The sequence below is a fragment of the Pelodiscus sinensis genome, chromosome 1 (assembly GCF_049634645.1).
Source record: "Pelodiscus sinensis isolate JC-2024 chromosome 1, ASM4963464v1, whole genome shotgun sequence".
In the NCBI taxonomy this organism is placed as follows: domain Eukaryota; kingdom Metazoa; phylum Chordata; order Testudines; family Trionychidae; genus Pelodiscus; species Pelodiscus sinensis.
Window position 1 is genome coordinate 333,649,912 of NC_134711.1, and position 12,190 is coordinate 333,662,101.

A 12,190-nucleotide genomic window follows, 5' to 3' on the forward strand; every position below is an offset into this window, starting at 1 on the left:
CAGCTGCTGACGTCGGCGCCCCTGGGGTCTCCACGCTGCCAAGAGGGGACGGGCTCACCCCATCAGAGAGAGCAACAGCCACATGCTCCCGTTGACCTCACTAGCAATGCCCTGGGGGCTGGGTTGCCTGTGCCACAGGGAGCACCCTGCGGTTGAGATAGGCTGGTCTCACTGAAGTGGTTGCAATGATGGTGTTTTAACCCGCACAAGTGGCTTCTACAATCTTCCTAGCTGTCCTCAGTTTCCCCCTTTAGGGCCAGTCTATCCTGCTTGGGGAACCAACCGATAATGCTGTCTGTGGTGATGGCGAGAGGGGGGTCCGGGACCCAGCCCAGGGCCCTAAGGACGCAGACCTGTCTGGGTCCGGTCTGTCTGGCAGGGTTTCCTGCTGAAACACGCCAGCCTGTGGGCGTTCCAATTGCCCTGCCCTTGGCTGCTTCCTCTCCCCCTTACTTGATGTTCGGTCTCCTTATGCCGCGTGCAACAGATCCCCTCTGTCCCTGTCTGCCTTTTTGCCTCCCTTTCAAAGTGCCCGTGCTCAGGCTTGGCGTCTTGCCTTCCCCCACCTGACACCCCCTTCCCAAGTCTCTCCTCCACACCCTGCCTCCTTCCAGTCCATCCCGCTCACCACGTCCCTTTCGCGCTTCTCCTCCTCCGTTGCCAAGCTCCTGCCAGCGAATTTACCGCCCCGGGGACGTGACATCATGTGACGCTTTGACGTCCTCCCTCCCAGCTGTTTGGCTGCATCCGAGCATGCTGTGCATGTGCTTATCCCAGTTCGCCAGCCTCCATAGAGGGCTGGCGTGGGGGAGGGGGGTAAAGTGCATAGCACCCCGTCACAGATGGGTACAGAATCCCTCAGGTAGATGTTCCAGAGAAGCCTCCAGTCTGGATCTGCAGACACAGGGAGCTGGACAATCCACCTGTTCCCTTTGCAGTTGGTTCCACTGGTTAATCACTCTGGCTATGTCTAGACTGGCATGATTTTCCGCAAATGCTTTTAACGGAAAAGTTTTTCCATTAAAAGCATTTGCGGAAAAGAGCGTCTAGATTGGCACGGATGCTTTTGTGCAAAAGCACTTTTTGCGGAAAAGCGTCCGTGCCAATCTAGACGCGCTTTTGCGCAAGAAAGCCCCGATCGCCATTTTTGCCATCAGGGCTTTTTTGCGCAAAACAGTTTTTAGCTGTCTACATTGGCCCTCTTGCACAAAAGCATTTCTGGAAAAGGGCTTTTGCCCGAATGGGAACGTCAAAGCATTTGTGCAAGAAGCACTGATTTCAGCCAGTAGCACGTCAGTGCTTTTGCGCAAAATCAAGCGGCCAGTGTCGACAGCTGGCAAGTTTTTGCGGAAAAACTTGCCAGTATAGACACAGCCTCTCTGTGTAGCCTGTCAGTCCCCGTCCTGTAACAATACTTGGGATTCTTCTGTCCCAAGTGCAGAACTCTGCACTTGTCCTTATTGAACCTCATCAGATTTCTTTGGGCACAATCCTCCAATTTGTGTGTCACTCTGCCTTCCAAACCATCCCTGCCTTCCAACGTATCTACCTCTCCCTCTAGCTTAGTGTTATTTATGAACTTTCTGAGGGTACAATCCAACCCCTCATCCAGGTCATTCATAACAATGTCGAACAAAACCAGCCCTAGAACCGACCCTTGGGACACTCCGCTTGAAACTGACCGCCAACCAGACACTGAGACATTGATCACTACCTATTGGGCCCGGCAGTCTAGCCAGCTTTCTATCCAGCTGACAGTCCATTTATCCAATCCACACTCCCTTAACTTGCTGGCAAGAATATAGTGGGAGACTGTATCAAAAGCCTTGCTAAAGTCAAGATATATCACATCCACAGACATCCCCATATCCACAGAGCCAGTTACCTCTTCATAGAAGGCAATCAGGTGGTCAGACATGACTTCCCGCTGGCAAAAACCCGTGCTGACTGTTCCTGATCAATTTCCTCCCTTCCATGTGCTTCAAAATGGATTCCTTGAGGATCCTCTCCATGATGTTTCCAGGGACTGAGGTAAGGCTGACTGGTCTGTAGTTTCCTGGATTGTCCTTCCCGTTTTTAAATCTGGGCACTACATTTGCCTTTTTCCTATCATCTGGGACCTCACCCAATCTCCACAAGTTTTCAAAGATAATGGCTAAAGACTCTGCAATGACATCAGCTAACTCTCTCAGCACCCTTGGATGCATGAAATCTGGACCCATGGTTTTGTGTATGTCTAATTTTTCTAAATATTCCTTCTTTCTCCAGTGTTGCCTAATGGAGTAGTCTGGGAGCTGACCCTGTCTGTAAAGACAAAGGCAAAAAAAAGCATTGTGTACTTCAGCTTTTCCCACTTCATCTGTCATCCGTCGACGGAGGCATGTAGATTAGCCAGATCGGCAGAGGGAAATGAAGCCGTGATTAAAATAATCGCAGCTTCATTTAAATTTAAATGGCTGCCCCGCTCTGCCGATCAGATGTTTGTCGGCAGATCGGGGCAGTCTGGACGCAACACGCCGACAAAGAAGCCTTTCTTGATTGGCACAGGTAAACCTGGTTTCACGAGGCATACCTGTGCCGATCAAGAAAGGCTTCTTTGTCGGCGCGGCGCGTCCAGACTGCCCCGATCTGCCGACAAACAGCTGATCAGCAGAGTGGGGCAGCCATTTAAATTTAAATGAAGCCGCGATTATTTTAATCGCGGCTTCATTTCCCTCTGCCGATCTGGCTAATCTACATGCCTCCGTCGACGGAGGCATGTAGTCTAGACACACCCTAATAGACCCCCTACCATGACATCACCCTTGTTTTTTACACCTTTTTACCTAACCCAGGAGGAGTACAGCTAGTTGGGATTAGGAAGCCTAATCCGAACTAGCTACTCCGTGCCACGTGGAGCCGCGTGGCACGGGGTTCGAACTGCTGGCATTTAAAAATGGCACCGGCCGGCTTTATGCAAATGAAGCCCAGGAAATTCAAATCCTGGGCTTCATTTGCAAGTGCGGTATGCCTACATTACCCTCCTAGTTCGAATTAGGAGGGTAGTGTAGACATACCCCCAGAGACTCTGAATCATAAAATTTTCCTACAACATTATGTTGAGATTTGTCATGCTTTGGACAGTGGGCTGGACTCAATGACTCCTAATGTCTCTTCCAACAGGAAGATCCTAGGATTTGAGGATTCTATGATTCTGTATTTAGGAATTTTTGGCACATAAAATATGGAATTCTCATTAGTACGGCCAGTGGTTAATCATTCATTTCTCTAAATAATGGAAGTGTCTTTTCTCTGTGTAAAAGGCTTTTAGTGGGGGGGTTGGACTTGATGACATCCTGAGGTCTCCTCCAATCCTAGGATTGTATAAACCAATGTGCTTCACCAATGAAAAGGGCTTCCAGTAGTGCGTGTGATGTCTCCTTTTAATATCATCTTTCCAGCCAGGTACTGTGACCAGCACCCTAGAGTCTGGGCATATAAAGAAAGTCAGAGGAACATTTGGTAGATGTAGAAGACATCATTCTGCCTCCAAGTTGAATGCTGTCTTCCTAACTTCATGACATATTCCAACACAACCGACTTCACCAACCCCTCTACCTTCGTCCTGCTGGGCATTCCTGGCCTGGAGGCGGCTCATGTGTGGATCTCCATCCCCTTCTGCGCCATGTACGTCATAGCTCTCTTGGGGAACTTCACCATCCTGTTCATTGTGAAGACAGAGCCAAGCCTCCATGAGCCCATGTACTATTTCCTCTGCATGCTGGCCGTCACTGACCTGGTTCTCATCACATCGACTCTGCCCAAAATGCTGGCGATCTTCTGGTTCAATTCCAGGGAGATCGATTTCAGTGCCTGCCTCGCCCAGCTGTTCTTCATTCACTGCTTCGCATCAATCGAATCTGGGATATTGGCAGCCATGGCTTTGGATCGCTACGTGGCCATCTGCCATCCTTTAAGGCATTCTGCCATCCTGACAAACACTTTAGTGGCCAAGATTAGTCTAGTTGTGGTGCTGCGCAGTTGCATGGAGTCACTGCCCTACCCCCTGCTGGTGAGGCAATGGTCATATTGCAGAACCAATCTCATCTCTCAGCCCTATTGCGAACACATCGCTGTGGTGAAGCTGGCCTGTGGCGACACCCGCGTCAGTAATTACTATGGGCTCTTTGCGCTATTCGGTGTCGCAGGGCTGGATGTGATATTTATCGCCATTTCCTACATGCAGATCGTCAGGGCCATCTTCAGACTCCCCACAAGGGAAGCCCGGCTCAAGACTTTTTTGACCTGTGGCTCGCACATCAGTGTCATCATAATTTTTTACATCCCAACTCTTTTCTCATCCCTCATATACCGTTTTGGGAAGAATTTTCCCCTGCATGTCCATGTTCTCATTTCCAACATGTACCTGCTGCTGCCCCCTATTCTAAACCCCATCATCTACGGGGTGAAGACCAAACAAATACGGGGCCGCCTGCTCGGACTCATGACCCAGAAATAATCTAAAGTTTTCTCCTAGGGCTCTGGATCTCAGACCAAGCTCTTTGCTTGACTGGCTGGTAACATGGTGCTGGGCCCCCTTCCCCGAATCACACCCTTTGCAGTCGGGCTGACGTTATGTCCTTCCCTTATTGTGCCGGGTCAGGGTGTCCCACGGCGGAACCAGACTGCATACAGCTCTGTAACTCTCAGGGTTACGGCCCTTCTCATTGTTGCAGCTGGTGCCTAGGACTCTGCTCCCTCACCCACCTATTCCTGCCATCCCTCACCACAAAAGAAGGGGAGATTCGCCTCATCTTGCGTGCTTAGCTGGGTAAGAAAAGATAATGAGTTCCTATGAGGTTTTAGTGTTAGAATTCGCTAAATGCTCTCTGTTATTTTATGTCGGTAATCTGTTTTGCTCCTCCTGATCTCACTTACTGCTACTTAAACTCTACTGCTACTTATTAAAATCACTTTTATTGGCTATCAAGCCCAGTGTAAATAACTGTTACCGGGGAAGCAACCTGTGGGCACATTCCCCCTTTCATTGCTAAAGGGGCTTAGCCAAATAATTCTCTGGGGTTCTGATCCCATTTCAGGAGGGGTATCCCGGGAAGCTGCGGCCGAAACTGCACTCGCCTGGGACCGGAAGAGGTTCAGTGTCTGTGCTGCTCCTTGGGGAGTGGGGCAGGGATCTCAGCTCTGGGCCTTGCCTGGGGGAGACCAGGGAAGTGGCCCAGCAGGACTGGGCAGTGAGGTGTCCCAGAAAGAAGGAAGGCCAATGGCAGTGAGCTTGTCAGAACACCCGGAACCTCCCCAAGGTGTCTATTGTGACGGTCCCCCCCCCATCACAGGGCTGTTATTCCATTAAGTGGCCATCATGGAGGGAGCTCTGTGAGTTGCGAGAGGCAGGACACATGGGTCTGGTCAGTCACCCAGGGAAACCACAGACCCTGGGCAGGCCCATCCAGCCACCTGCAGCTGCAACCTGCACCCAGCTCTGCGTCAGCCTGTCTGGGGGGTTGCTGGGCAGAGGGAGCTTCACAGACAGGGCTGGAAGCTGCTCCAAAGTCATGGGGCTGGTACGGCCGCAGCTGCTGCCCGGCTCCCTCCCACAGCCTGTGGGGGGGACTCATCGCAGTGGAGTGACTACGGAGCTGGAGATCCCTGGAGAAATGGGCCCCAGCTCCCAGTTCGGAGGGGCCGAGGAAGCTGCGTTGTGTGCCCTGTCTTCAATGCTCCTTGTTTCTAGCTGCTCCATATGAAGGGGCAGCATCTGACCGGCCTATAGGGCCCCTTTTCCTACAGCAGCTTCATAGGAGGGGAGGCCTCTGTCCCTGAGACAGGCCCCGGCTGCCCTCCACCCACAGGGACACCCTGTTGGAGCGGTATTTGCTATGTCTGATCCCCTCACATGGACCACTGGCTGTGCCCGGTTGGCAGGTCTCTGGGTGGGAGGAGACGTGAGGTCAGGGAGTTCCCACCTCCCAGGAACAGGGAACTCACAAACCCCAGCTAGTTCTGGAAACCTCAGATGGGTCCCTCACCCAACCTGTCCTCTGCCTCCTGCCCAAACACCAGTCCCTACGGGCGTGGGAGTCCATTTCCGTCTCAGCAAGTCCGACAGACCGGGGCATGTCCAGGAAGGCAGGGCTTCTTTATTCCCTCTGCCATCTGGCCATGTTTTCTCTTGGGCTGTGTCGAGACTCAGGGGTTTTTTCGGGAAAAGTAGCCTTTTTCCGAAAAAACTTCCCCTGCGTCCAGACTCAAGCCGCGTTCTTTCGAAATTAAATCGAAAGAACGCGGCTTTTCTTTCGATGGCGGTAAACCTCATTTCACGAGGAAGAACGCCTTCTTTTGAAAGTTCCTCTTCAATGTAAATAGGGCTTCTTCGAAAGAGAGCATCCAGACTCACTGGATGCTTTCTTTCGAAAAAGCAAGCCGCTTTTTCGAAAGTTCAACGTGTAGTCTAGACGCTCTCTTTCGAAAGAGGCTTGCAGTCTAGACATAGCCTTGGTGACTGAAGAAACAGAAGTTCAACACTGTAGATCCAGGCATGAGCGTTTGTTGCGCAGAGCACTGATGGAGTGTCATGATTCCTATAGACTATATAGGGTGCCAATGGGTAGACAGAAGCGATGGGGTGAGAGTTCCTGAGTCCCTGGATAGATTCTAGGTAGTCTAAAGGATTATATAAATGCTGCACCCATGGCTCGGATTTACATGTATGCTAATAAACAGATATTAGGGCTCCACTATCATTTTAGCAGCAAGTAGGTTACATCCTGATTTCAGGTCCATAGCTTCTCCCGGACCAACTTGCTCGCAGGTACATTCCTTTGTGGTCTTAAAACGAAGAGAACACTAAACGATACACAGCACTGGCAGATTGTTTATCCATCACGCCCCCTTGGACTGGATTGGCATCTCTGAGGGATGGTTATCATTACTCATTACTCATGCTGGCTTGTCTCCCCTCCCCGAACATTGGCTGGTATGTGGGGAGGATAAACTGCTATGTCCTCCTGAACTTGTCAGGCAGACTTTCGAGGACACTCTTAAAGAGTTATGTGTTTATAATTCATGATGAGGCCCCAATTACTGCCCTGCACCTGGGGTCCTACTATCTCAGTTTCTTTCATGTCTAGGAGTATGTCTAGACTACATGGCTTCATCGACGGAGCCATGTAAACTAGTTTACCCGGCATAGGCAAAGAAGTGGGGATTATTTAAAATAAACATGGCCGCTGTGTTGTGACGATGATCAGCTGATCGTCGGCACAACGTGGCAGCCATGTTTATTTTAATGAAGCAGGGATTATTTAAATCCCTACTTCTTTGCCTATGCCGGATAAACTATTTTAAATGGCTCCATCGATGGAGCTGTGTAGTCTAGACATATCTTAGTTGTACAAACAAGACATGTCTTCTTCTTATCTCTGTTCCTTTTGAGCCATGTTTTCTTCATGGTTAGCTGGGCCTCAGACCAGGCCCGTCCAGTGATGGCATATGTGAAAGATTTTTAACAGAGACTGTGGTCAAGATATTACATACATATTACTGGGATTATAGCCTTTCAGTGACCCTGGTCAATTCATATCCTTCCATGCCTCAGTTTTCCTATCTGTAGAATGGGGCTATGTTCATACAGACATACTGACATTACTGAGGCTTCTTAAGATCCTTCAGTGAAAGGGGCAGCACAGGATCATGATAATTACTGATGAGCGTTAATTATGTGTGATGCCTTAATGAGAGCCCCATGTGCTTCGAGGCAGTGTTGTGTCCACTGTCACTCTTCTGCCTCCAGATCTGTGTCTCTATTATCACCCATCCCCTCTTGGCACTTAGAGCATCACAGCCTGGGGAGAGCTACACATTATACTTGCTATTTTTCTCTTAATGAGTAAAATTCTTAAAAACACACAAATGTTCAGAGCAGACAATTACTCCATGACTCAGCCCAGAGCCCAAGAGATCTCCTCTCCCTTCGGAAGGTCCCTTAATTATGCCTTGTGCCTACAGCTGGGTAAGTAGCCCAGGGGCACACATAGGCTGGTCTCCAGCCGGTTTACATTCAGGTCCCACTTCTCCCAAGCATCTGAGCAAACCCCACCGGGCTGCCCAGAGCCGTGTAATAACCAGCGCCCACCCTGCCTCGGCTCTCAGCAGAGGAAGCTGCTGCAGATGCTGGGCTGAGGGGTGGGGCAAGCGCCTGCCTGAGGAAGACCCGTCCATCTCAGGACTCCCAGGTAAGAATCTCTCGCTGAAGAGCTCCCCTCTCTTTTCTGCAGCCCGGCCCACCCCCGGCGACACCTCCAGCCCTGAGGTGGCTGCATGTCAGGGGCACCGGCGACCGTTTGGGGTCACAGGTGTTCCTGTATGCGCCATACCAGGTGCCATTCTGAGCCCCCGGCCCATAGTTAGCTCGGGTCACCCTGAGAGAGAACGGCCCTGGAGCGTCAGGCAGCCTGAACTCCCGGGGGTGCGACCAGCCCTTGGAGTGAGACGTGAGCACAGAGCGGAGGAGCCGGCTGTGTGTGAATGCTCAGAGACTGCCCCTCCCCCTCTGGCACCTCGGAGATCCGGCTGTTAAAAGCCTGGCAATGGAGGCTTCTCACTGGAACAACGAGGGCCAGACCCATTTTCTCCTGGCTCCGGGTCGGTAGTGGATCCTTCTCTGCCTTCCCTGTAATGTGTGACTGTGTTATGGGTCCCTTAAGGCTCTCACCAACTGTGCATCCTAGTTACAAATCAACCTCACAGCAAGTGTGTATATTGTCAATATAGACGGCAAAACCATCCCCAGATGGGTGCGGGTCCTGCCTCATTCAGAGACCCACCAGCCAGGGACCTTCCACCCCCTTCCAAGTCTTTTCTTCCATTGTCCTCTTGTGTAGGACCTTGTTTCATCTCCATCTGCTCTGCAGCAGCTGGAGTCGATGGAATCTCTCCCTGCCCCTGTGGCAAGAAAGAACAGCTTTCTTCTGCCTTTCCATGCCAGCTTTAGAAGGGTCTGCAGGCTGCTCATATCCCCCTTGAATCTCCGCTTCTCCAAATGAAATACTATCAGGTCCTTCAGCTGTGACATCCGCGCTGCTTTCCATCTTTTCAGCACCCTTCTCACTTGCCCCAGAATCCTTCCCAGGTCTCTGCCTTCCATGGTGCAGTGACCAAAACCGGACACACTGTAACATTATTCTGAAATAACCAGCACTCTTCCGAAATAACTTCGTCTACCTCTACACAACAGGCAGTTATTTCACAATCAAGTTAAAATGTTGTCAAGCTGGAGACTACTGACTCCAACTCCTGTAACCCTCATTGGACGAGGAGTATGGGAAGTCAGAGGAAGAGTGCTCTATTGCGAAGCAAGTGCTTTGGAGATGCTCCCAATTTTGATATAAGCTGTACAATTGATGTGGCTCCATTTGCGGAGCTTATTTTAACTTGAAGAACCAAGAAACCTGACAAGACTTTCCCAAACACACTGGCTAGGTCTACACTGGCGTGATTTTGAGCAAAAACTCGTTAGTGCAAGAGTTCTTCTGCCAAAAACTCCTCCAGAAGAGAACGTCTACACTGGCATGTGCTTCTGCACAAGAGATGTGCCTTTGCACAAGAGCATCCATGCCAGTGTAGACGCTCTCTTGTGCAAGAAAGCTCTGATGGCCATTTTAACCGTAGGGCTTTCTTGAGCAAGAAATTCATGTTGCCTGTCTACACTGGCCACTTGCGCAAGAACAGTTGCACAAAAGGGCTTATTCCTGAGCGGGAGTGTCAGAGTTTTGGCAAAAGAAGCCCTGATTTCATACATTAGCACATCAGTTTACTTGTGCAAGAACACGCGGCCAGTGTAGACACGCAGCAAGTTTTTGCACAAGAGTGGCCGCTTTTGCACAAGATCACACCAGAGTAGACGCAGCACTGGGTAATGATTCTGTGGGTGTTACTCCAGGAAGTAACATCTGAAACACGGACCCACAGTCAATTTTGTATCTTCCAGGACAAAAATATGCATCAGCACAAATGGTACAACCATAACCAGCAAACCATGAGCTTTTGGGAGAAATCTCATTGGCCTACCTTGTGCAAGATGTCTTTCCCATTTATAGTAGTGGTGGCAACAGTGCTGTGTGTTCCAACTACAACCTAAGAGCATCACAGGGGGATCTGAAGATTGTGTTTGCTTTAAACATTTTTAATAACACTCCTATAACCAACAGCCACGAGTTTCCCCCGAAGTGTGTTCTAATTGGGGTCCCCCCCGACAATTCACTTGTCAAAGATTTGTACTTTTCCCCCTCATATTTTTAGTAACCTGGTCAACAGGGAATTCGTATGACAAGAATCTCTTCTGGTTTGCTTTTCAGCAAAGAGCAATGATGGAAAACATGTATCCAGAGTCCTGTTCCCCTGTAGCACCTATTACATATTCCCACATGATTTTGGATTGGAAATATTAACACATAAAATATGGAATTCATATCAGTGCTATCGGTGGTTAATGTTTCATTTCTCCGACTAATGAAAATGTCTTTTCTATGTGTGAAGAGCAGGGAATACATTTAACCCATGAAAAGAGTCTCCAGGGGTCCATGTAATGTCTCCTGTTAATATCGTCTCTCCATCCAGGTTCTGTGACCATCCCCCTAGAGCCTGGTGAAATCTGGGAAACGTACGGTGTACGTTGGAATGTAGATGTAGGAAGCACCGTTCTGCCTCAGATTTCAATTCCTTCTCCCCTGCTCCATGTCATATTCCAATGCAACTGACTTCACCAACCCCTCCACCTTCATCTTGCTGGGCATACCTGGCCTGGAGGCAGCCCATGTCTGGATCTCCATCCCCTTCTGCGCCATGTACGTGATAGCGCTCTTGGGGAACTTCACCATCCTTTACATTGTGAAGATGGAGCCAAGCCTCCATGAGCCCATGTACTATTTCCTCTGCATGCTGGCTGCCACTGACATGATCCTGTCCACGTCCATCTTGCCCAAAATCCTGAGCATCTTCTGGTTCAATTCCAGGGAGATCGCTTTCAATGCCTGCCTCACCCAGGTGTTCTTAATTCACTGCTTTGTAACAATCGAGTCTGGGATATTGGCGGCCATGGCGTTGGATCGCTACGTGGCCATCTGCCATCCCCTGAGACATTCCACCATCCTGACAAAGTCTTCAGTGGCCAAGATTGGTTTGGCCGTGGTATTGCGCAGCAGCATAGTTATACTGCCCTATCCCTTCCTGCTGAGGCGATGGTCATATTGCAGAACCAACATCGTCTCTGAGCCGTACTGTGTGCACATCGCCGTGGTGAAGCTGGCCTGCAGTGACACACACATCAGTAGTTCCTATGGACTCTTTGTTCTGTTTTTTGTGTTAGGTCTGGATGGCATTTTTATTGCCCTCACCTATTTGCAGATCCTCAGGGCCATCTTCAGCCTCCCCACAAAGGAGGCTCGGCTCAAGACATTTTTGACCTGTGGTTCACATCTCTGCGCCATCGCAATATTTTATATCCCAACTGTTTTCTCCTCCCTCATCTACAGTTTTGGACAGAACTTTCCCCTGCATGTCCATGTTCTCATTGGCAGCATGTACCTCCTGCTGCCCCCCGTGCTGAACCCCATCATCTATGGGGTGAAGACCAAACAAATATGGGGCCGGCTGCTCAGGCTCATTACCCAGAAATAGTCTTATGTTTTCTCCTAGGACTCTGGCTCCGAGACCAAGCTCCTTGCTTCACTCGCTGGTAACATGGTGTTGGGCCCCTTCTTGAATTACGTCCTTTACAGTCAGACCGATGTTGTGTCCTTCCCTTACTGCACGGGATCAGGGTGACCCAGGGTGGAATCAATCTGTGTAGAGCTACTCTCACGGTTACAACTTTCTCGTTGTTGGCAGCTGGTGCCCAGGACTCTGCTGCCTACCCACCTATTCCACCAAGCCCTGTGTCCTGGCCTGCTTCTTTCCCCATAGCCCCTCCCTCTGCCCCACCTAGTCCAATGAGTCCCTGCTTCTTTCGCCAGTTCCTCCACCATCCCTCAGCCCTTGGCCATTTCTTTTACACTCCCCTCCTCCTGTCACTCACTGGATTCCTCCCCCCCCACACACACACACCCCATGCCTGCTGTAGCTGGGCTCCCTGTGCTCTGGGTTTGGACAGGAGCTTCTGCCACCTGGCAGGAACCTGCCTACCTGTATGGCACCA

At 50.3% G+C, this 12,190-nt stretch overlaps 2 protein-coding genes across 2 annotated transcripts; both read left to right on the forward strand.

The window, feature by feature from the left end:
• Window positions 1-3,556: 3,556 nt before the first annotated feature.
• LOC102452703 (olfactory receptor 52R1-like) lies at window positions 3,557-4,498 on the forward strand. The gene has a single exon (XM_025180066.2). It carries the CDS (start codon window positions 3,557-3,559, stop codon window positions 4,496-4,498), a length of 942 nt encoding a protein of 313 aa, XP_025035851.2.
• Window positions 4,499-10,731: 6,233 nt separating this feature from the next.
• Window positions 10,732-11,673, forward strand: LOC142818460 (olfactory receptor 52M1-like). Its single transcript, XM_075898070.1, has one exon. It carries the CDS (start codon window positions 10,732-10,734, stop codon window positions 11,671-11,673), a length of 942 nt encoding a protein of 313 aa, XP_075754185.1.
• The last annotated feature ends 517 nt before the right edge of the window (window positions 11,674-12,190 follow it).